The following is a 23,881-nucleotide window of genomic DNA, read 5'->3' as shown; positions in this document are numbered from 1 at the left end:
GTGATAACGTGGTGGCATGACAATTTGGGGCGGTATGTCGGGGAGGTACTGAACTGGGGGTCCGGGCTGTTGCTCAACCGTTTTTGCACGAATATCAATGAAGCTGGCATAAGAAGTCTAAACTGTTTCCTCACTTTTCTGACCGTTTACTAAGCATACTTTTTATTGTGTTGTGTGCAAAAGCTTGTCTTGAAAATGTAATGTTTCTGTTGTCACGTGTGTTTTACGGGCAGCACGCTTCGCAGAGTGGCTGTTTTTGGTTCCTCAGACAATTGCTTGCTTCAGTTTGCTTGCTTGGGTATTCCAAGACCATGGTTTCTGAGCACACGATTGGCCATTATGAACTAGCAGGTCAAATGGTATAAGATAAGCAGTCAACAAAAGTTGTGGGCAGAAAATGCCATGTCAGTTAGCAAGGATTCCACTAGCATGAAGTTACATTTACATCCTGCACACCCAGTTGGATTTAGTTTGCAGTGAGATACCCTGCCAATGATCAAATATTAGCTAAGACTCTAGAGGGAGTCCCAGGAACAAATTTACCAAGTTAGGATTGTAGATTCTTTAGAGTCCTGGTTCTTTTTTCATTCTTTATTTTTCAACTAGACCTTTTTCTGGACTTTTGTTAAATGATCTTCTATAAGCTAGAATCTAAATTTTTCATTTCTTGTGAAATGGCTGTGTGAAGGTTTCTGGGAAAGTCTTATCGAGATGTTTATGTCAAAGTTCCTCATGGATCTTAAGAGATGTTGTTGAATCCGTGCTTCTGGATCTTCTAAGATCCTGGGCTCACTTTAATTTTACCAAGTGATCTTTCAGAGTACATTAATAGAGCCTACAAAAGTTTTCATATATGAGTTTGAAAGTCAATACCAAGTGTGGTAAAGTTGTTGAATCCACAAATGCTAACGTCAACAAGTAGCACTGTTTAAAAGATTGTGAATACTATGCCTTTTTCTTGCATATTTAAATGTCATTAAAGCTCTCACTGGCACTTAAGTTTTAGCTCAGTAGTAAAATTATGTGAAGTTTAGCTTTGGGCATTGAAAAGCATATTTCTAGTGCTGTTCATCAGCTTTTGGCACACCAAACTGTTATTTCCTTACCTCAGTTTTTAGGTAAGTTAGGATTATATAAGCATAGTGACTCAGATTGGGTTCCTATATTATAAGAAAATAAGCATCTGTTATCATATAAAACAACTGGGTTATTCCACACCAACTCAACCAGTTGAGTACATTCTACCATTTCAGATCTGTGCAAAATTCGGTCCTAGACATAATCTTGAGATCCAATCATGATTCTGTAGTTATTAGACCTTTGTGCCCAGCTGTTCTCTGTTGTTGATGATGTCAGGAAGTTACATAATGATGGAAGGTCTCTTAATAAAATGGTGGTGAGTGTGAAGCCATCACACATTTTGGTGTCTTAAAATGACAGTATGTAGTTCATGCAGTGCCCAAGTGAGAGTTGAAAGGAAAATTGAATGTCCTGCACAGATGCAAGAATACTATTCTTTTCCAATGCAGGGACCCAATTTCCTCATTTGATGATTCCTAAAGTTCTAGAAGCCTATTTTCAGAATTGGCACTGAATACTACTTAGGAAACTGTCAATAGAAAAGTGGGGACCCATTAAACACCGCTGCGGTGCAAATGCGATCATAGCCAGGCGGACGGGCACGGTGCGGCGCCGCTGGCCGGCCGGCCGGCCGGCCCCATACTATGCCCAGACAGGATGACGCGGCATTAGTGCTACGGCAAATACTTGTACTGGCAGGAGTGCTACGACATCAGTGAAATGCAGCATAGTTCTGCAAGAGGCTGCTCAGACATTAGTTATATGTGACATTTCTTCAGTACTTCTACTGCAGACTTAGAATAAACAACATGAGTGCTAAACGACAAAATTTATGGTTCTAAAACTTATGCATGTCATTACATCCATGGCAACAGTTTATACAGTCTTTACTCATGCACAGTATTTCTTCTACTGCAGAAATTAATACACGACATGAGTGCTACACGGCAAAACGTGTGCTGCATCCCGTCATTACTTATCCTGCATACTTATATGGTATTGTCTTATAGGCGATATTACTGCAACTGAAACGAGTTATAGGCGACGTAAATGTTACGCAGCACAGTTCGAAAAGTAACAGAAAGCTTTGTAAGCTGTGAAATGTATTTGCGAGAAACGTCATACATACAGATAAGATAGTTCTGCGTGTCTTGTCCCTCGAAGAAAAATCTGGGGAAAGGAGAGATGTTATGTACTTCGCCCACATGCGTTAACCGAAGCGAACAGGGCAGTAAATTAAAAGTTCAAAACTGCATGCCGATCCCACTCGACTTTTCAGGTTCTTTTCAAACGGCGAGCCGCGGTTTTTACAAATCATCAACATCCAGGGTTTAAAGCGATTTTTACTTCTTCGGCCAACACTTACATGCGACACTTGTGCAACGCCGTATAGACCACAGTCCGCAAATTGCAACCGCCGGTACTCTAACGTCAGCACAATCCTAGAGAGGACGAACACATGTGAGGACTTGGTTGGGCGAAATCAGACTGCCAGTGCGCACTCCGTGGTGTCGATGCATGATTGCTGCTGTAAATATCGTGATCGACAGCCCCGCGACGAAAATAGTTCTATGGGGCATTTTCTCCGGCTGAAAAACGTATGGTGTACTGTCATAGTGCTGCAAAATAAGTTTTGGGGCTAAGTAGATAAAACAAAAACGGTCAAACTTGCTCAAGATGCATGGAACAGGATGTTTGCCCCGAATGTCGCTCACTTTCCCAGATGAAGGCTGGATGGAGTCCCCGACTGAATACGAAGCTACACTCTTGGCTCGGTGTTCACTGAAACGTGATATTACTTTTACGTGAAAAGTTATACCCATCATTGAGATTTTACGGCCCAAACCACAACTTTTGCTCGTACGCCAAACGCTACAAACACAGTCACGGAACATAATACGTAAAGAACTTGCATCAATACCACGCACATTTAATCGCAGTATTGCCCAGTTCGGATTCCTTCCCAACCTGTGTTGTTTGTATGCCCCGGCTAGGTGTCCACGCGTTTCGCGCACCGCGGCAGGCATTAGCAGCAGAAGTAATGTTACGTGTACGCCAAGACTACACATGTTTTTGCGGTTTAATTTTTGTCATGTAGCGCTAATTTTGCGTATAAGTGTTTGCAGTAGAAGTAATGCCGTTACTGAAGTGTGAGTTTTGTCATGTAGCACTAATGTGTATAAGTATTTGCAATAGACGTAATGCTACGTGTAAACCATGGCTGTAAAAGTTGTTGGAAAAGAAGTGACGTATAAGTTATTGAGGCATGAGTTTTGTTGTGTAGCTTTTTTGTCGTGTAGAAGTATTGTCAGCAGAAGTAACGTCGAAGCACCCCTGTCGGCATGAGTTTTTGGTGGAGCACTAATGTTGTGAAACCCCAGCATCCCCCCCCCCTCGTGGTAATCCAGAAAGGCGACTCCAAACGGCTGGAATCGATGTTCGAAGGACGATAGCGCCGCGTTATCAGGCTTCTCCCTCCACACGCTACGGCGTCGGTCGTCTCAACTGTGGCTGACATGGCGGCGTGAGCTTCGTCTGAATAGACGGGCCCACGTTTGCAGTGATTTTAAGCGTTTAACTTCACGCACTTCAAAAGGCAGGGTTTGAACCTGTTAACCGGAAGCTTACAACGACCAGTAAAGGGCCGCGACCTGTCATCAAAAGTATTTTGCTGCCTACCGTTCGGTTCTGCGATTTGTATCAGTCACTTGCAATCATTAGACAGAATGCAGAAACCAAGTCCCGAACAGGGATTTTGCGGCCTTGTGTCTGCCACATATGAACCCGTTGACTGAACTGGATCCGTCACGGTGAGGCCCATTGAGCCTGCTCACATATCCGGGAGCGTCAATCAGCGGGATCCCTTCCAGCCGGGCCCCGGGCTCAGCTCCGTTTGCGGACTTCCAGACAACTAAGCGTCTCATTAGCAACCATTTTCAAGCTGGATCTTCATCACCGTCCACACAACTGCGAACAACTGCACTTATCGCGATTGCATTCTGCACCCCTGGAACTGCCTGTCAGTCGACTTCATTTGTTTGGGCTATTTTGATCATATGGGCCATGACTTCAAACCTGGAGGCAAGTTTCTGGATCGCAGATGGGGACAGTTTAGGAATCGGCAGTTTGGTTGCATGCTGTGTGGATGGGTTGCTAAAGTTGGATGCAAAATCCGCTATCAAGTTTCTGTAGTTTCATGCCTAAGGATGTTTTTCCGTGTCTTATTCATCCAGGTCAAACCCTTATGACACTGAAGGTGTTTTCCTCATTTTGGCTTTCGCCGACTCCATCTCCATCGACCTCCGACTCCATGTCCGTGTTGTGTTCGCTGCCCCTGCTTGAGATTACCTAGAAATCAATAATTTCAGAAGCGCTCTAACCATTTTGTCTACCCAGTCAAGGCTTACACCGCTAACTGTCCACACCGCAGCCCTCTCGTCTTAAACCATGACTCCAGCCGTGTGGAGTCGTTTTTCTGGATCAGCGCGGTAGGGGGCCGACAACTACCGGTAGCATGGGCGCGGCCGGACCGGCCGGCAGGGGTCCACGGGGCCGGATGGCCAGGGGTGCCGCGCCGCGCCGGTCTGCCCGGCATGATCGCACCCATACTCTTCGGGTGTATAACGAACCCCCACTTTTCTTTTGATGATTCAGTCAATCAATTCCCAACGAATCCGAGGTGTCATCGAATTTTGATTTTTTTTTGGATGAGTTAAGCAAAGAAACCAATAATGATGCCAATGATGCAATTCATATTTTTATTGTCAGCTATAACATTGTGCTCCCAACATATTCTGTTATACTACGATCGAAGAAAGCGCGATGTTTGCGAAGTTGTCATCGTTTTACGTAGCGCATTTCAATCATTACGTCATTTCTGACGTCATCACCGACGGAGAACGGCTAGGTGCAGAGGCTTACAGAATAATGTATCGTGATCAAAGCACGAGATAACGAAGAATACCAAGTTTTGTCCAGATCTGAGCGGGTTGTATACAAAATTGCACTTCGAAACATCGGAAGTCCTTTTTGATAGTTATGTCTGTATATGATAAGGTTCTTCATTATCTTTCAGTTCAACTAGAAAGAGAGAAAGCAAATAGCATTCAACACGATTCACCATGAGGATCATCACTGGAGCTACCGCTGCTTTGTAAGTATCTACTATCATACCTGGTTGGTATGTTACTATTGAGGCTCTTTGCTGCCTGCTTGCTCTCCATTGTGTCCAAGCTATATATGTGTAAGCGCTGAAAGGTGAGTGTACTATATTTGTATAGGGTTTTAACTGAAATATGCATCTTGGAGATCATTCGGTACAGTTCACAGTCCCGCCTTTAGGACCCAACGCCCTCACGTTTCTGACGTTTGCGCCTGCGGAGATGTGCAGATTTCCAAGGTTTCCGAGGCGTGCGTGACGCCATAGAAACGTCATTCAAATCCTGCCGCCGTATGGGCCATGCAGCGCTCAAGGCTAGGAGGAATGCGATCGTCGAGTCGTTCAGATCTGTAAAGCAAGCTAGAATCGTTGAATTGTTCCTGTCTGGTGTATTTCTACACGATTGTTGGCATCAACGGACTTCACTTTGGCGCTCAACCGATGCAATGTGTTCAGCGTAACTTTCGAACGCGAATCACGTTTTGTGCTACATAGTACATAAATTTGGGCGTCGGTACTAGTAAGGACGGAGATAAGATCGAATCGTATAACGAATCGAATAATGGAATAACGTTAGAAAAGCGCCGCAACCCACTATGTGAATACAAGTAAAAAACAAATTCACGGATATATACAAGAACAGCACGAGGAAGTGCCAAAAATGCGCACCCATAACGATATTAGGGTTTCGCAAATACGCACCGATTTCCGAGCTACCTCTCGACAAACTGAAGTACTGCAAGTGAGCCAGCCCGTCCGCTATAGTAGCAGTTTTCGCACGACCAGTCTGGTAGCGACTTTGACGTCACGCAAAGTTTCATGGCGGGATCAAACGATAACGTGTTGAGTAGCGCATGTACTTGATAGTGAAGTGGTGCTGTCTAGAGCAATCTTTTGCACTTAGAAGCGTACAAAAAGTAACAATTGAGCTTGTTTCATCGTATATGATGCTTGCATCACTTGCCTGTAAGTGTCAAACATTGTCTTTAAGGGGGTCCGGCGCTCAGGGAGAACGCATTACGCTGATGTTCAGCCTTCTGATAAAAGCCGTCAATAATATCTGTAAGAGGGAGGGGGGAGTGAGAAAATGGGCATGAGTAATTGTCATTGCCACCATATTCCGGAGGGAACAGTGACCCAGGCACGCAGGAACGGTTGACCTGTGCAAACATTTTCATCGTCGTATCATTCATAGTCAAATAGTCGTTCCAAAACAACAGCGCCAGGTCATCGTTTGAGTACATAAGGCAATCAGACACATGCTATGGGATATGCTATCGAGAGTCTGACACGCTCTCAGACTGGGCCACCAATATTGGCAATTGGTCAAGGATTCCTGCTCCTCTTCCAGGCCAAGAAAATTGGTTATACCGCCTGTCCTCAATGTGTTTTTTTTTTTGTAGAAAAGCGCGTAGCATGTCACAGCAACAACTGTGTTGGTCGTAGCTTGTGTATAAGCTTGTATGTGTTTATACATGTGGTTATTTCCTTTTTCAGGAGTCGACGAGTGTCTGCTTTCGCCATTGGGAGCAACAACTTTGTCAAAGGTATGGCTATTGATGGCTCAGTTAGTACGATTTGATGTCGTGTTGCGGGAATGACATACATTCTGGTGTGTCACTACTGACTGCATGTCTGTGATAGTCACTGTACATTCCTGTGGTCTACTTGCGCACAGAGTGCATGCGTGTTCGCGTCAGGTGTGGCTCGTTCTTGTCATTAACTTTTGACTTGTGGTGCGGCGTGCTATTTTCTTCGGGCATCGTGTCCGGTAACGAGCCATCTCTTTACCTTACTGCTATCTGTTTTCTGCTCTGCTACTTTACTTCCGTCTTCCGGATTCTGCTGTGGCTTCATGAGGTGTTGGGGCCGCTGCCGGCGTCTGAGTGGGCTGAGGTCGGGGCTGGGACCGGTGCGCGTGTGGGTTTGGGGCTGAGGGTGGACCGTGACTGAGCTCCGACTGAGGTGTGGCTAAGTCACACAGGGCCGGAAGTCGGTTATCTGAAGATGGCTAGAGTTTGACGTAGTTTGGTACATCAATGTGACTGATTTCTGACCAGTTCCCGATATGCTGGCTGGTGTTGAAGCCCGACCTAGACAGACCAATCGGACCTAGACTAGTCAGATTAATGTGGGATTAATATATGACTGGGATTGCGGTCTGCTTCAGTCTGAGATTGTATGAGTCTGAGATCTGACTGAGTCTGATGCGTGACTGACATTGATGTGTGGGTCTGAAGTCTGTTAAAGCCAGGGCTAATTTAGCCTGAAGTCTGCCAAAACTGAAGTCTGACATTCTGAGATATGGCCAGGACTCAAGTCTGATTGAGACTGATGTGTGACCAAGGCTGGAAATCCGACGGTATCAGCTCTGGCTGAGACCGAAGTCAGACTGAGTACCTGATTGATACGGAAGCTGGATTCGGTCTGAGATTCGACTAAGAATTAAGTCTGAGACTTGGGTCCAAGATTTGACTGAGAACTGAGTCTGACCTAAACTGAGCTCTGCTTGCGACTGAGGTATGACAGACTGGCGCCTGAATGAGTCTGACGTGTGACTGGGTGCGATCGACATTAGGCGCGGTCCGAAATCTGACCGAGCCTGAAGTCTGAATGAGGCTGAAGTCCGGCTGGGACTGAGTCTGAGGCCCGGTACTGGCCGAGCCGGCGGTCTGACCGCGCGCGCCTGCTGACAGCGGCCGGCCGCGGCCTTAGCTCGGCCCCACCAGAGCTGCCGCCCTGCGATTTCACGCCATCCGCCTACCAGGTACCGGGTGCGGCCGCGGGTGCCACTAACGCTCCGGGCAGTAACGGGCAGTCCGGGCAGTCCTGCGGACTCCGACAGTCGGCCGTCCGTCGGCCCTCTAACCTGACGGCGGGCCGCTTCTAACGCCCCGGGCAGTAACGGGCAGTCAGGGCAGTTCTGCTGACTCCCCGATAGTCGACCGTCCGTCGGCCCCCTAACCTGACGGTGGGCCACCTGTAACGGGCCGGGCAGTAGCGTGCAGTCCCGGGGGCAGTTTTGCTGGCTCGCTGACAGTCGGCCGTCCGTCGCCGTCTAACCTGACGGTGGGCCGCCTTTAACGGGCCGGGCAGTAGCGGGCAGCCCGGGCGGTTCTGCTGGCTCGCCGACAGTCGGTTGCCCGTCGGCCCTCTAATCTGACGGTGGGCCGCCTTTAACGGGCCGGGCAGTAGCGGGCAGTTCGGGCAGTTCTGCTGGCTCGCCGACAGTCGGTTGTCCGTTGGCCCTCTAACTTGACGGTGGGTCGCCACTAACACTCCGAGCAGGCGGGCGGCGCTTCTCAGCGACTGATACATGCAGCCGTTCTCTAGCCCTGCGCCGTTTGCCGTCTGGGGGCGCTGCCACCCAGCTTTGACGCGCTGGCCGCTCCGCGTCATTATCGCCGCGCGTAGAACCTCTTTGACAGCAGACGTACTTGCCTCCCCTGCCGGTGGCCTCTGAAGCGGATGCCTGTGAGCATGCTGAGCGCTGGCGGGCCGACAACGGGCCGTGCGGGTCTGCTGAGAACACTCCGCCCTGGGCTAGAGTCGCGGCCACCCGACAGCGGACCGGCGGCAGTGCCTACCGAAGAGCTCTCCTCTCCCACCTGTCGGGGTTGACGTCTGCTCGTGTGTGCAAGGTTCTCCTTAGTAGTGGTGCGCCGGTCGCGGTCCGTCGGCCATCTAACCTGACTGTGGGCTGCCACGGCCCGGGCAGCCACTAGTAGTCCTCCCCGCGGTCCGTCGGCCCTCTTACCTGGCTTTGGGCCGCCACTTACGGTCCGGGCAGCCACTAGCGGTCCTCCCCAGTAATGATGCGCTGGTCGCGGTCCGTCGCGGTGCTCAGACGCTCAGCGGACGCGAATGGGACGGCCGCTGTGTGAGGGCGGGGCATGCGGCGGGTCCTGGCTGCCCTGGAGCGCTCGGGGCACGGGGCCAGGGCTGGACAAGGGTTGCTGCTGCTCAGCTTTTACATATAAAAACGACACTCCGTTCCTTTTCTGAAAGTTGTGTGCACTTTTCGCGATGCAACTGGCTGCATTAGGCTGATGGGAACTGCTTATATGGGACTTGCTATGTTACTCAGGATGACACTGGGCTGCGTGTGAAATACAACGTCGCTAGAATTTCGTACGTGAAATTGGACGTGCTTTAGTGATTTTCAGAATATGCCATTTTTACGCCATGTTGTGTTCAAAATTTATACTCTCCGATCCAGAACTCTAAACGAACGACCCAGTGCATACGCCCCCTCCGCAGTGTTGGCCTCGGCTAGCACGACCCCGTTCCACCAAGCCGCGTCAGTGCTCCTCATCGAACCGCTGGTTACATCCTTTTGTAGTCAGTGAAGGCCGCGGGCTATGCAGAATGCACCGGTTTTGTCTAGCTCGTACTCTCGCTTGAGACAATTTTCCCACACCGATAGCTGGGACGTTGGCTGAGCTGCTCCATGGCCGGTGTAGGACGGCAGGCTGGACCAGCCGTCCTCCATGGCTGGTGTAGGACGGCAGGCTGGACCAGCCGTCCTCCATGGCTGGCGTAGGACGACAGGCTGGACCAGCCGTCCTCCATGGCCGGTGTTGGACGGCGGGCTGGACCAGCCGTCCTTCATGGCTGGTGTAGGACGACGGGCGCCGATGTGAGCCGTCACATTCCAACCCAGCATGGATGACAGCGCTGTCACTGACTGGTCCAGTCTGAAGCCGCTGGTCGGCGTGTTGTCCTCTCTGGCCCGTCTTCATGCCTGTCTGACATTCGTCTGTCCGGCAGGTCTATGGTATCAGTCGGCCGCAGTCGTTAACCCCTCGTGCTATTGCCCATGGCGTGCTATTGCCCTTGTGACCCGCTGCTAAGCGGTGTGACCGGTCTGTGACCTTTGCGGATAGACCCTTCTCACACGCTGGCTGCCTGTCGCTGAGGCGGTGACCCGACCTGCCGCCCGCGCCGCTGTGCGGACGTGTTCATGACCCGTTGACGCGGTGCTGCTAACCCGCCCGCCGGCGCGGCTCAGCGAGGCGTGTGACTGACTCGGACGGACCCCTGTTGGGCCGCCGCGGCCCGTGTGCTGAGCCAGCGGCCGGGTCCGCTGTGGAGGCCGCCCAGTGAGCCGGCGCTAACCGGCGCGCCCGACCGGCCGGCAGGGGCCCGACCCCGAGCGGGTGAGCCGCGTGCGCCGCGACCACCTGAGCCCGGCGCTGCTGGCCTCCTTCCGGCGGCCGGTGATCATCCACCAGGGCCACATGCAGTACCTGTTCGACCACACCGGCCGACGCTACCTGGACCTGTTCGGCGGCATCGTGACAGTCAGCGTGGGACACTGCCACCCGTGAGTGGACTGTGGACTGCGCTGCGGCCCGGTCCTGTCGGGGGTCGTCAGGGATTCGGGATAGTACCCGCAGCGTGGGACACTGCCACCCGTGAGTGGACTGTGGACTGCGCCGCGGCCCGGTCCTGTCGGGGGTCGTCAGGGATTCGGGATAGTACCCGCAGCGTGGGACACTGCCACCCGTGAGTGGACTGTGGACCGCGCTGCGGCCCGGTCCCGTCGGGGGTCGTCAGGGATTCGGGATAGTACCCGCAGCGTGGGACACTGCCACCCGTGAGTGGACTGTGGACCGCGCCGCGGCCCGGTCCCGTCGGGGGTCGTCAGGGATTCGGGATAGTACCCGCAGCGTGGGACACTGCCACCCGTGAGTGGACTGTGGACCGCGCCGCGGCCCGGTCCCGTCGGGGGTCGTCAGGGATTCGGGATAGCACCCGCAGCGTGGGACACTACCACCCGCTAGTGGACTGTCGACCGCGCCGCGGCCCGGTCCTGTCGGGGGTCGTCAGGGATTCGGGATAGTACCCGCAGCGTGGGGCACTGCCACCCGTGAGTGGACTGTCGACCGCGCCGCGGCCCGGTCCTGTCGGGGGTCGTCAGGGATTCGGGAATAGCACCCGCAGCGTGGGACGCTGCCACCCGCTAGTGGACTGTGGACCGCGCTGTGGCCCGGTCCCGTCGGGGGACGTCGGGGATTCGGGCATAGCACTCTTAGCGTGCCGTCCTGGGCCGCATCTGTGTGGACTCGCCGGTCGCAAGCGCGGTCGAGCTGCAGGCTATCATGAGCTGCTACATCTACATCGAGATCTGGATGACAGTAGGTATGAAATTTATCGTGCGAATTGCCATCGGGCTAGAACTTTTAAGCTGACCCTCTCATGCATGAGTGTCAAGCTCTCCATAGTGGGTAGCTTAGTTCAGTTGGTAAAGCACTCGTTGTCGACCGTATGTGAAAAGGCATGGATTTGAACCTCGCTGCCGGCTCAGAGCTGCGTCCTGCTTACAACAGAGTCGTGCTTGCGTAGAGATAACGACGCTGAATAACCTGATATGTAGGCTGCGCCTTGGAACTCAACGTCAGGCGTTTCCGTGCCGGGGTCTCCTGTGGTGATCCGACCCTGGTGTGCCGCCGATGGCGTGCAGTGGCTGGCTGTCTTGGCTGCAGGAAGGTGACGGCGGCCGCTAGGGAGCAGATGGATCGGCTCTGGCACACCACCAACATCTACCTGCACCCCAAGATCCACGAGTACACGGAGCGACTGCTGGCCACCATGCCGTCCCACTTGCAGGTGGGTCGAGGCCGCGGGACTGGGCAACGGTGGTGCGACAGTCGCAGGGATCCGGTGATGACCTTGGAATTCACGATTGCCTCGGGCCCTCAGAAAGTTCCTGGAATTCTTGGATGAATGAGAGCTTTGCTGAATGAATTTCTGGAATTCTTGAATGAGATGAGAGCTTTGCCCATCGCCCCGAAGATCCTTGGCCGTATTCTGAGGGCTCCTATGGTTTGACTTGCATACTTTGTGTTACTTGGGACGGCATGCGACGGCTGAACAACTCGATTCAGACTACCTGTTAGCGGCCTTGGGACCCGCTGTCTGTTCTTGCACTCGTCGGCCGTCTCTAGCGCATCATCTGTTCCCGAGCTCGTGGTCGCTCATCTGTACTGGCCTTTTGAAGCCGTTTCACAAGAATCGTCTGAACCCGGGAAGCGACCCGTTTGTACGGCCGTGCCGCGACTACCCTCCCCCCCCCCCCCACTTCCCGGAACGGCAAACAATCCGTGCCCTCACACGTTGGTGACCGCTCCTACCGACGGGGACCACTCCGTTGTGACCAGTCACGCTCCTCTTCCGGCGTAGGTGGTGCACCTGGTTAACAGCGGCTCCGAGGCCAACGACCTGGCGGTGCTGCTGGCGCGGCTCTCCACCGGCCACTTTGACGTCATCTCGCTGCGCAACGCCTACCACGGCATGGGGCCGCACGGCATGGCGCTCACAGCACACAGCACCTGGAAGTACAACGTGGCGCACATGTTCGGCGTACACCACGTGAGTGACTGGGGCGGCGGGAGCGGCGGCTGCCGGGGGGGGGGGGGGGGGAGGAGGGACTGTCGGTGACTGGGGCGGGTGGGAGGGACGGACGGCCTGGACCATGAGTGTGGGGGGGGGGAGGGAGGGCGGCTGTCGGTGACCGGGGCAGGGGAGGGGGGCTGTTGGTGACTGGGGCGGGTGAGAGGGGCGGACTGCAGTGCCGACTATGGGGTGTGTGGGGCTGGAGCCATCCGTGATTGACCGGCGTACAATGGACCAGGTTTGCCGGTTCGAAACCAGCAGTTTGTCGACGGGGCGGCCGAATGGGACAATCCTGTGTCTTCTTTGGTTGTTTTTTATTCGCAGAGTCTAATCCTGGGCTTACTTGGGCTTAGAGATTCCAAGGAACCTGGGAAATGCTAGAAGAAGCAAACTAAGCAAGGGATGATACACCCTCTTCTGATGTTCGACCGTCTGAGCTAGAGCCTCGCAATGAGCCGCTACGAGTTGCTTGTGATGACGGGGAGCCATCAGCGTCCAGATCTACCGTTCTAAGCCAACTGGTGACCTAGGTCAAGGCTGTGATCCGAGCATGTATAGTTGCCCGTGGGGCGGCAATGTTCCGCTGACCTGACCTGACCTGACCTGACCTGACCTGACAGGCGATGAACGCCGACCCGTACCGCGGCCCGTGGGGCGGCGCCCGGTGCCGCGACTCGCCGGTGCAGACGGACCGTCACTGTGACTGCGCCGCCGGCCACTGCCAGGCCAGCCAGCTGTACGCCGACCAGCTGGCCGAGACGCTCCGCTACTCCTGCCCCAAGGGACGCGTGGCCGCCTTCTTCGCCGAGAGCATACAGGTGAACAGGTCCGCTGCTCAGAGTGGGGGGTCGGGGGGGGGGGGGGCGGGGGCGGGGGAGGGGACGGATACGTAGAGGTTGACGGCGTGCTGAGGTGACGCGTACAGGCTAAACGCGTGCTTGGCTGCGTTGGAGATGGAATCGTAGTGACTGTAGCTGTGTATGCCTGTACGCGCAGCCTGGCAGCTGAGTCCAAATAGACGCAAAGACCGGCCTCGTCTGGGGACTGTGTAGTGAAAGACGGCACCGCGCTAACCCCTCAGCAGTCCGCACGAAGAACAGCACCGTACGCTCTCTGGGACACCTCGGGGCCCAGATGAATAGCTCGGGTGGCGGCTAGGTACCCACTAGGGGGCGACACCGCCCCGCTCGGTCCTGCTCGCTCCAGGCCGAAGCCCTCCCGCTCGGGTCACGTGCGCCCGGACGGAGGCGACCACGCGGGACTCCGGGTTTTCGTGAGAGATTGACCCGTGAGAAAATCGTCCAACTTTGTGGCATCAGAGGGGACGGTAAATTCAGGCGCGATGTCAGTCACTTTCTGAGGGAGTGAAGTGCAGAGTTCGACAAAGTTTGGCCAGTAAAGTACGAAGTGGTTTGATCCTTCGTATGTGTAGCGATGTGATATTCTCTGCATCGGCGCTCCCTCGGCTGGGCCCGTCCCCGTCGGTATTCGGCGTGCGTGTCTCTGGGTGTGACTAGGGCCGCCTCCGCTCAGCGGGGCGTGCCCCCGTCGGTACTACGGCGTGCTTGTCTGGGGTGTGACTACGCTCAGCTGAGCGTGCCCCCGTAGGTATTACGGCGTGCGTGTCTTGGGAGGGGGCGGGGGATGCCCCCACTCGGCTGGCGCGTCCTCGTCAGCGTGCTGTCACGCTGTGCCACTGACAGGAGGCCCCGCCGGCAGGGTGTCGGCGGCACCGTCCAGTTCCCCATCGGCTACCTGCAGAAGGCGGAGGCCCTGGTCCGCGACCACGGTGGTCTGCTGGTTATGGACGAGGTACGGCCGGCACGGCCGCGTCACGGGCCAGGCGGCCGGATTCGGTCGCAGGGCGTTGGAAGGTCGAGGGGGAGCGTGTTTGTATCGTGTGGCGGGTGTGCATTTCATTATCATTATTGACTGCGTTGTCGTTTGTCATTGAACAGTGCGCAAGACTTGGATGTGAGGCATGGCTGCCACCATTAGGCTCCAAGGCTGATGGCCAAAAGCCGGATGACAAACGCCATGAAACACGTCATCGGCTAGTTCGTTCCACTGTGCTGTGATCCGTGGCGTGTTGTTAATGCAAACCATCTGCTTTTTGACTGCATGCTTTAGCGGTCTGGCTGGGCAAGAGTGCCAAATGTCAGCGGTGAATGCTCTGTGGAGCTGTTCGTCTCGGCAGCTCCGGCGGCCTCCCCGCGTGCGCCATCACGAGCCGCTCGTGCCCGGCGCACTGCCGACCTGTCCGGGCGACGCGCGCCGTCCGCGGCCCCCGCCCGGCGGCCTGTCGCCGACGTCAGCCGGCCTGCCGGCAGGTCCAGACGGGCTTCGGTCGCACCGGGGAGCACTTCTGGGCGTTCGAGGGTCACGGCGTGCGGCCTGACATCGTCACCATGGCCAAGGGCATCGGAAACGGCTTCCCCCTGGCGGCCGTGGTCACCACCAAGGAGGTGAGGCGGCGATGCCACGTGACCGGCCCCCTACAGGCGGGTCGGGCTAGCCGCCAGGCGTCGCGTGATGGCTTCGTATACTCGCTCAGCGCTTCCTATGCGTCGCTCTGTCACAATTTTCCGACAAAGGCCGGCTTCGTTTACTTACGATGGGACAATTGGCCGGAATTGATGTTGCTTGGCTGCCTGCCAGCACCAATTAATTCTCGCCAGTTGGAATATGCCTGATCTGGACCAGCGAGTGGGCGGCTTTTGATAGACGGTTTATGTAACCAAGGCCTCATAAATAATCTGAAATATCTGGGACTGAAACACGAAGATATGGATGCTTTAACATTAGACTGCTCTCCTTGATTGTAGTGACGGCTTCAAGGGAGCGGCCACGGGCCTGCCCTGGGTGGGACCTGCTGGGGCCCCGCGAGGAGGGAGAGGTTACGTTCCTTCGCAAAGCTGACCATCGCCTCAACTCCATCTGGTGTCTGTAAAAGCTCCAGCATGTCCCTGACGCATTAAAACGACCAAACAAAACGTGGCACGTGTCCTTATTGTCTTGTGTTGCTCTGAGGTCACACAGTTGTGTGTAGAGAGCTCACCGGGCATTGCGGGGCCTCCACCTGACCCGTCATTGTGCGCGCGAGGCGGATAGCCGCCGGTGAAATGGCTTTCTAGACATACAGCACGTCTTATAGTCTCAAGTCTCAAAATGTGCGCGTTGTTTGGCTCGAGTTACCTGAGAAGCTTTGCTGAAACGGCAACCGACCTGAGTTGGCCGACCGGGTGTTGGGTGCTGTAGCACTGTGAGACCGTACTGGAGTCCCGTTTCAACTCCGCATGGGAGAGTTGTCAGATATGAATTTGCCTAATAAGAACTGCTTGCGCAGCAGGAAACAGGCTGCTCTGTTGGGGCTCAGAGTGTTGTGTGGCTCATGATAAATCGGTCTATTTTGGTGTGTGCTGACAAAAACGTTTTTTTACGCGATGGTGGCGACTACCTGTTCAGCTGTCTGTTTGTGGTGCCTGCCCCCGTGCGGGAGGCGTGTACGGACCTGATCCGGTGGCACCTGACACCTAACACCTGTCGCCTGACATCTGTCGTCTGACGCCTGACACCTCTGACACCTGTCGTCTGACACCTGTCGTCTGACGCCTTCGTCTGTTGGTGCCTGCAGGTGGCGGCCAAGATGTCAGAGGCGCTGCACTTCAACACGTACGGCGGCGGGCCCGTCTCGTCGGCCGTTGGCATCGCTGTACTTGATGTGAGTGTGAGACGCCCGGGAGGCCGTCCCGGCGGCGTTGGCCAGCGGCCACACACGCCCCGTACACGGGCGGGGGCGGGAGGGACGTTTCCTGTCGGGTCCGCGCCGCTGAAGGGTGCTGGGTCGCGTCGCCGACTGTTTGGTGCGGTCGCGGCGGCGAGGGGCGAGGGCGGCGCGTGTGCAGCTGGGCGTGGCTTCGGTGCCCGGTTGTTGTGCTGAGCACCATGTCGCCAGTCTGGGTACAAGCGGGGCCACTTTCCATCTCGGCGCACCAACCTGGGCAGTCAGAGGTGCCCCGTCGGCGTCGCGGGTGGGTGGAGCGGGGGGATTTGGGTGGAACGTCAGGATCACAGTCTGCCTCGCTGCCATGTCCCCTGAGCCGCGGCAATGGTCTGGTGGTGGCCGCGTCAGGAGTTCGGGCTCGAAGCCCGTTTGCGCCATGGTCCCTGGCCCCGGTGGTTTAAGAGGCGTTTGCGGCAAGGTACATCACCTCGCTTTGTCATTGTGTCTTCTGTACGGAGCGTCGTTGATGAGCGGCGCCGACGCCGTGTGCACGTCTCACGCCCCCGCCGGCGCTGGCCAGGCGCTGGCCGAGGACGGCTGCCAGGAGCGCGCCGGCCGGCTGGGCACGCGGCTGCTGCACGCGCTGGCCCAGCTGCGCGACCGCCACCCGGCCGTGGGCGACGTGCGCGGCAAGGGTCTGATGATCGGCATCGAGCTGGTGGCGGAGCCGCGCGGCCGGCAGCCGCTCGGCACCGACGCCGTCGGCGACGTCTGGGAGCACGCCAAGGACCGCGGCCTGCTCGTCGGCAGGGGCGGACACTTCGGAAACGTGAGCAGCGGCACGCGGCCGCGCCGCCGCCGCCGACGGCGGTGTGGAGGGAATGTGCCTCCGGCTGGGCCGAACGCGCGGGCGACGCGGTGGGGAACGCCAGGGGACATCACGTGGCCGGGGAGCACAAGTCGGCTGGCAGGCGTAGCTTGTGTGTGGGTGGACTACCAGTCCGCTGCGCCCGTTTTTTACGTCCTGACTTTGGTGGCATGTTTAAGTTTGGAGATAAACGTGTTTGTGATGGTGTGATGCGTCGTTTTCTTCTTGCGTGTTGTTTCATGTGCTATTGCTGGTGCATGGATATACACATACGTTAAACTATACATCAGACCAGCATTGGTGCTGGAAATATTTCGCATCGTTAACGACTGTTTTGGCTAAAGGGCTGAAGAACAAATGCGTGCTATCAGGGTTGCTGTTTAGGTACCCTCATGGACGCATATTTGATTCGCTTACATCACAGTCAACATTGAGTCCACGCCTGTGGTGTCGGCGGTACGTGATGTCGGATGTGGTGTCGGCGGTGTGTGATGTCGGCTGTCCGCCGGTGCCGTCGGACGCCTGTGGTGTCGGTGGCGTGTGATGTCGGCTGTGGTGTCGGTGGCGTGTGATGTCGCCTGTGATGTCGGTGGTGTGTGATGCGGCTGTGGTGTCGGCGGTGTGTGATGTCGGCTGTCTGACGCCTGTGCTGTCGGCGGTGTGTGGGATGTCGGCTGTCCGCCGGTGCTCTCGGACGCCTGTTGCGATGTGACGTCGCCCGGCGACTGGTGACCGCCGCCTGCCCGTGCACGTGACCCGCTCGGCCGGGCCGGCAGGTGCTGAGGATCAAGCCGCCCATGTGCATCACGGACGAGGACGTGGATTTCGCCGTCGCTGTTCTGGACGAGGCGTTCACGGCTCACCTGCCTCAGTAGGCCTCCGGCCGCTGCTGCGGGGGCAGCCCGGCGTCGCCTCCAGTGGCCCGGGCGGTCCCCCAGGGATCAGTATGGCGCCGGCCTCTCGTGCTTGCCGCGCTATCCCCGCACACGTGCCAACTGGTATCTGGGAAAGCAAGCGATCTGTACCGAAAGGGGGTCGGCGAGGGGCGGGGGGGGGGGGGCCAGCGCGTGCGGGAGGTGGAGACGGCTTCTCGTACCGTCTGGCGTTCCACATGCGATCGAGCTTATTTGCTGCTCAGGGCTTGCGTTTGAGTGACACTGCCTGGGGATTTGTTATCGGGCCGTATACGATGTACAAGCATTGATATTCCAGTGGAGGGGATAGCCGTTACTTGTAGATGAACGTCATGCAGTTGGTGGTATTTTATTACCGTCATATTTATGCATTTCATGCATGCATTATGCCATTGTTGGGTTTATGGTTTTGTAATGCATGCTATGAGAGTGCATCGCTAAGTATCTATGACTGCTTATTCATTTGCTCTTTATCAGTGGTTGCAATGCACATGATCCCATCTAGATGGTCTTTATATTGCGCAGTCTGGTATATTTTTCCGCAGTTGAGAGCAATACATTTATTGTGTTCCAGCAGCCATTTTGATCATTGCCAGATTGCGTACTGGGTGAACGAGATCAGACCGTGAGCGACACACACACACATCATGGCTTACCTGACTTAGTCTTTACTAAATGGACACCGTCGCCCCCCCCCCCCCCCCCCCAGGTGGTACTTGTCCACACGTGGTGGCTGTTCCACTTCCGGGGAGGGGGGGGGGGGGGGGCTCTTCCGGTGGCATGAATTGAGCCCGTGCCCTCTGGAAGTGCCACCAGACCGGAGGGTCTCAAAAGGCAGGCCGTGCCCACGAACCCACCGCCGCTGCGCTGGCCGGCGCGGCATTACCGCCGCGATGCGGCGATCGCTCTCTTCTTACTGCCGTCTGCGGGATCGGAGCCGCTCAAGGAAAAGCCTATTGTAGGGAGGCCACGAACCTCCCGCCTAAACTGGCACGTGCACTAACCAGCTGCGCGACCAGGGTGGTGTTATAGAACAGCTTGCTTTGCTCGTTCAGTTGGGTGAGTCCAGTGCTGCGATCGGTTGTCCGCCCGCCTGTCTGAATGCCCCTCCGTGCCAGCTCCGCGCCACCTTATGTGCGCTTCCGTGCCAGCTTTGTACCACCTCATGGTGGCGTCGCGAGGCCAAAGGTCAAATTCGTTAGGTTAGAAAAAGGAAATGGAAGGTCAGCGATGGCGTGAAGAATTCCGGTCAATGCGTCTTCCAATCATAATCAAAACCTTTTCCACGGTACGTCCTCAGGCTGTTGTTAACGCTGATCGGGCCGTAGGCTTTACCGACGCCTCTCTACTGTTAATTATAGCTTTTGGGCGCGCCGACTGCGTAGGTCACATTGTGCCTTACCGGCGGCTCTCTGACTGCTCTTACAGCGGATCCTTAATGAAATCAAGTGCCAGAAATAAGTATTTGGTGTCGAACCCCGGTCGACTTCCCACGTGCGTCAGCTTGTTCATCTCTGTGCTGAAGAACAGCCGGGGCGTTACAGCACAAACCGATAGGTGGAGGGTCAAAATAATACACATTTTCAGTTCGCTGAAAGTAGCAGTGTGGCGTTGTCCTAGTCCGGAGTTCAGCTGTTTTAATTTAAGAAAGAGCGAATCAAGGTTTAGGAGCTATGGTGCATTTTTACACATACACTCATACACATAACAATGTGCCTGCATGCACACATGTATATATATATATATATATATATATATATATATATATATATATATATATGTCTCTCTCTCTCTCTCTCTCTCTCTCTCTCTCTCTCTCTCTCTCTCTCTCTCTCTCTCTCTCTCTCTCTCTCTCTCTCTCTCTCTCTCTCTCTCTCTCTCTCTCTCTCTCTCTCTCTCCTCTCTCTCTCTCTCTCTCTCTCTCTCTCTCTCTCTCTCTTCTCTCTCTCTCTCTCTCTCTCTCTCTCTCTCTCTCTCTCTCTCTCTCCTCTCTCTCTCTCTCTCTCTCTCTCTCTCTCTCTCTCTCTCTCTCTCTCTCTCTCTCTCTCTCTCTCTCTCTCTCTCTCTCTCTCTCTCTCTCTCTCTCTCTCTCTCTCTCTCTCTCTCTCTCTCTCTCTCTCTCTCTCTCTCTCTCTCTCTCTCTCCTCTCTCTCTCTCTCTCTCTCTCTCTCCTCTCTCTCTCTCTCTCTCTCTCTCTCTCTCTCTCTCCTCTCTCTCTCTCCTCTCTCTCTCTCTCTCTCTCTCTCTCTCTCTCTCTCTCTCTCTCTCTCTCTCTCTCTCTCTTCTCTCTCTCTCTCTCTCTCTCTCTCTCTCTCTCTCTCTCTCTCCCGCTCACGCCCAACTTTGTCGACCCTGCCAAGGCTGTTAATAATGGCGTGAGCAGGGCCGATATGTGGGAATGGTGACAAGGCCATAAAAATGAGATATTTGAAAGCATCGTTTTCATGAACAGATCTGTAGCATTGAATCTTACACCGGCACGGCCATGCACTAGTTGGCTGAAACTAAATATATAAATGCATCTCACGTCGTAGACTGCTGAGTATGTCAGCAATGTTTTTCTCTGACAATTTAGGCCAAATGGTTCTGTCTGAAGCAACGCTACTCACCAAAGTTGGCCCAATATAGGCCAAAATCTTCATCTGGCGATCTAATCACCCTTCCTATAAAGAAGTCGGACATAATTATCAATATCAAAAGCGTAATATGTTGTTTCCTTTTTCTCGTTCAGCTTAGCTATGACGTTTTGTTACTCCAGCGACGGCAATCTTTTTCCTCAAATACTGAAGCTCGTCCGCACAAATTACAGATCAATTTTCTTTCCCATCCGTAGTCAATCCCAATAGCTGAGTTGGCTAAATCACCGCTTTCCGATTTAGCTACTTGTGGCGGGGAGAATTCGACTCGCGTTATGCTCCCGTATTTAGCTCTGGCTGGCATGGGCCAAGCCAGAGTCAAATGTTCTGCAACGTTGTGCTGTGGTGCGTGACTACGCAAACCAAGTATCGCGCATGTAGCCACTCTCAATAACACATATACGTCATCAAATTGGTCGCGTCATACTTCGGAGGGGCTTGCGGGTGCGAGGATGCTCACTTCGTTGATCTGTACGTACTCATTGTGGATTTAAGCCGGAGAATATTGTGGACATGTCCCATTCGCTCTCGTGCAGCTCCAAGCGTCGTGGTACGTTAAGCTTCCGCCATATAATTCTTCCGTTCGCCCGGAGTTTCACGGTCGGATTGGCTTGTCAGGGTTCACGTGACAAACGGCACTTAGCCTGGACGCTGACCCGAAAAATGTATTCAATCATAAGGTAAGGACTAATTTTTATTGAGACGCCGCAATCGATTCCTTCGCTGTGTTTGGTATATCTTGCCGAATCAACGTTAAATGGCGATGTATGCCTACCGCATACGCGCCTGATATGCAAATAGAGCCGGCCGCATACACACTGTCGAAAGAATGCACCGACCATCAATCACTCCACCCCTCTGACCTGTCTGCTGCCGAGGGCATGCGCCGGGATCAGGACTGTTCGGCGCAACAGCTAGGTGCTGCAGTACAGTCTAAGGTTCCAAAATTTACCTCCGAGAAATGAGTCACACGGAACCGTGATGGGACTTAATTGTTGCTGTAAGTGTACCTACTGGCCGCGTATAGCCATCCGGTATCACGCTCGGTAAGAGTAAGGTGAGGTAGGAGGGGGAGAGACAAGTGCCTCTCCGCCCCCCCCCCCCCCCCTTGTTCTCGCCTCTATGGCGTGGTGCCTCGCGTATCGCTGCGGATCGCCCGTCGCGCTCACTACGCTTACGAGCCGGATAACAACTTGGACTGCATCGACCACATGATCTCAGTTCCAGCGAATGTAGAGATGGACGGAGGTTATGACAAATGAAGGAAAGGAAGACGGAAAGAAAAGGTCATGCGCGGAAAGAATTGTGTTCGCGACAACGTGAAGCTGCATTAGCGCCGATGGCGGCCGTAATCAAGTCCCCTGCTATCAGCCTGAAACGGCCGCCATTGCCGGTAAATGGTGCGATGAGACGGCCACCAATCTCCGGCGCCGGGCAGACAGTGGCGGTGGGTGATCGATGCCCCCTGCTGGCAGCCCCACCGGCAGTAAGGTGACGCTGTCCCGCACCCCGATGGTCGGAGGCGTCCGGCCATCAGGGTCCGGCCCCTGCCCCGGTGATGGCCGACACCAGCTCGGGCGGCGGCCGAGCGCTCCTTTGGCTCACAGCAGGGGCAGGCTGGCTCAGAGTCGGGCACAGCCGCGGACCGCCGCCATTGTCGCTCTGCTCGAGTCGGGCTCATGCCGTGCAGCCGCTGGGACGGAGCCGGGCCCGCACCGCGGGGCCGCCGGGACGGAGCTGAACTCGCGCCACCAAGTTGTGGCGCCCGGCCCCGGCGAGCCAGATGGCTCGCCTCCCATGGCTCGGTGCCGGAGCCATGGGAGGTGTACCGGGCTCCCATGAGCCATGGGAACCCGGCATGCTGTCCGTCTGCGCGGGGTCCGGCTGGCGGCTGCCCGGATCGTCAAACGAGCGGCACCGCTACTGTATCGCTGCCGCTCCTCCCAACGAGCTCGAATCGTATGCGACAGCGCACACAGCACTGATTAGCCCAGCCAGGGGAGCGCATCGCCTCGTTCTAGCTCCATTTCAACTCAGAAAGCCAAGAGAGGACACTGCTGTGCTTCAAATCCGGTCTGGCTCGTCAAGCCAGGAGAGGGTAACGTCGTGATTCAATTCCTAGTTCAAGCCAGTAGAAGGCACCATCGTGCTGTAACTCCTAAGTCGTCCAGTCAGAAGAAGGAACCTTCCTTCTCGTCACCTCTTGAACTCTTCAAGTTAAGAAAGAGCGTCTACGCGGCAGCTTCTTTCTAACTTGTCAAGCTGGAGTTTGTTCTTATAAATAAGAATACGAATCTAAGCACTTCTAAATTGCGTGTTGTCTAAACCAGCCAGAACGAAATACGAACCAGAACAGTCTCGACTTTGCTTGATATTGCGGTTCTTAGTGCGCTGATAACAAGTGCATGCTAGTTGCACTAGGTTATTTTTAGCCTATAGGCTTATGCGGCTCAGATCAGAGTGCGTAGGTTCGCATTTTCGTGTTATGAAATTGGGCAGTGAAGCGCCCTCAGATTTCTTCACGCAACCAGCTTTAGCAAAGATGCCTCTTATAAGCAAACGGTATCTGGTGTTCCCATCAAATCAATGCCATAGTGATCTCATTTGGCGATTCGAAGGTAAACGAGTGCAAACGCCTAGTAAAATGCTTTTGTTATTTGAATTTACAGTCGGGACTCACGTGACATGCTCAACAAACATGCGACGGTCAAGACTATCGCTACTTAGAGTGACGTGCAAATTAAGGCAGAATGATGGTCTAGGAGATTTTCGACCATAGATGGACCTCCCCTGACCTTCGTGAAGTAAGAAAGAGAAACTTTTAAGGGTTCTTGTGATCCAGGAATTCGAAACGAGCGCCAAAAACTACCTCATGAAGTAAGATTTCCAGCAACAAAGCGGTTTGATTTTGACGTTGATCCGGCGTTCTTACCTGACCTTAGTCATTGGAGGCATTCCTAAACCAAATCTCAACCGTCTAGGCTTCCCAAAGTTGCATGACTTCGCCCATCACTCTGCTGCCGTGCCAGACAGAACAAGTCCCCGAGAATCGCTCTCGCTGGCAGCAATGGTCTGCCCTTGATCTGTTTTGCCAGCAACGTT

The 23,881-nt window shown here is 54.7% G+C and overlaps 1 protein-coding gene across 3 annotated transcripts; it reads left to right on the top strand.

Annotated features, from left to right (window-relative positions):
* On the top strand, positions 1-18,268 carry LOC119099417 (alanine--glyoxylate aminotransferase 2, mitochondrial). Of its 3 annotated transcripts, none has more exons than XM_037222561.1 (13): positions 1-32; positions 5,156-5,233; positions 6,737-6,786; positions 7,936-8,006; positions 10,381-10,565; positions 11,728-11,851; positions 12,425-12,613; positions 13,258-13,455; positions 14,357-14,449; positions 14,968-15,102; positions 16,272-16,358; positions 16,942-17,190; positions 18,006-18,268. In XM_037222561.1, the coding sequence occupies exons 2-13, from the start codon at positions 5,202-5,204 to the stop codon at positions 18,102-18,104; spliced, it is 1,512 nt and encodes a 503-aa protein (XP_037078456.1). In that variant the 5' UTR covers positions 1-32; positions 5,156-5,201; the 3' UTR covers positions 18,105-18,268. The 3 variants fall into 3 exon arrangements, with proteins under 3 accessions (XP_037078456.1, XP_037078457.1, XP_037078458.1); XM_037222562.1 differs by lacking the exon at positions 1-32 and adding an exon at positions 976-1,229; XM_037222563.1 differs by lacking the exons at positions 1-32; positions 7,936-8,006 and having other exon boundaries at positions 5,161-5,233.
* The last annotated feature ends 5,613 nt before the right edge of the window (positions 18,269-23,881 follow it).

This window comes from Pollicipes pollicipes, unplaced genomic scaffold, assembly GCF_011947565.3.
Source record: "Pollicipes pollicipes isolate AB1234 unplaced genomic scaffold, Ppol_2.1 Scaffold_4740;HRSCAF=5597_pilon_pilon_pilon, whole genome shotgun sequence".
In the NCBI taxonomy this organism is placed as follows: Eukaryota; Metazoa; Arthropoda; class Thecostraca; order Pollicipedomorpha; family Pollicipedidae; genus Pollicipes; species Pollicipes pollicipes.
Note: the sequence above shows the minus strand (reverse complement) of the source record. Positions and strands in the feature narration are given on the sequence as shown.

Excerpts from the sequence above, each read along its gene's own strand:
- LOC119099417 (XM_037222561.1), top strand. The coding sequence starts at position 5,202 with ATGAGGATCATCACTGGAGCTACCGCTGCTTT. Across the intron at positions 6,787-7,935 it reads GAGCAACAACTTTGTCAAAG|CGGCCGGCCGCGGCCTTAGC; the intron begins GTATGGCTATTG and ends GCCTGCTGACAG. Across the intron at positions 12,614-13,257 it reads ACATGTTCGGCGTACACCAC|GCGATGAACGCCGACCCGTA; the intron begins GTGAGTGACTGG and ends CTGACCTGACAG.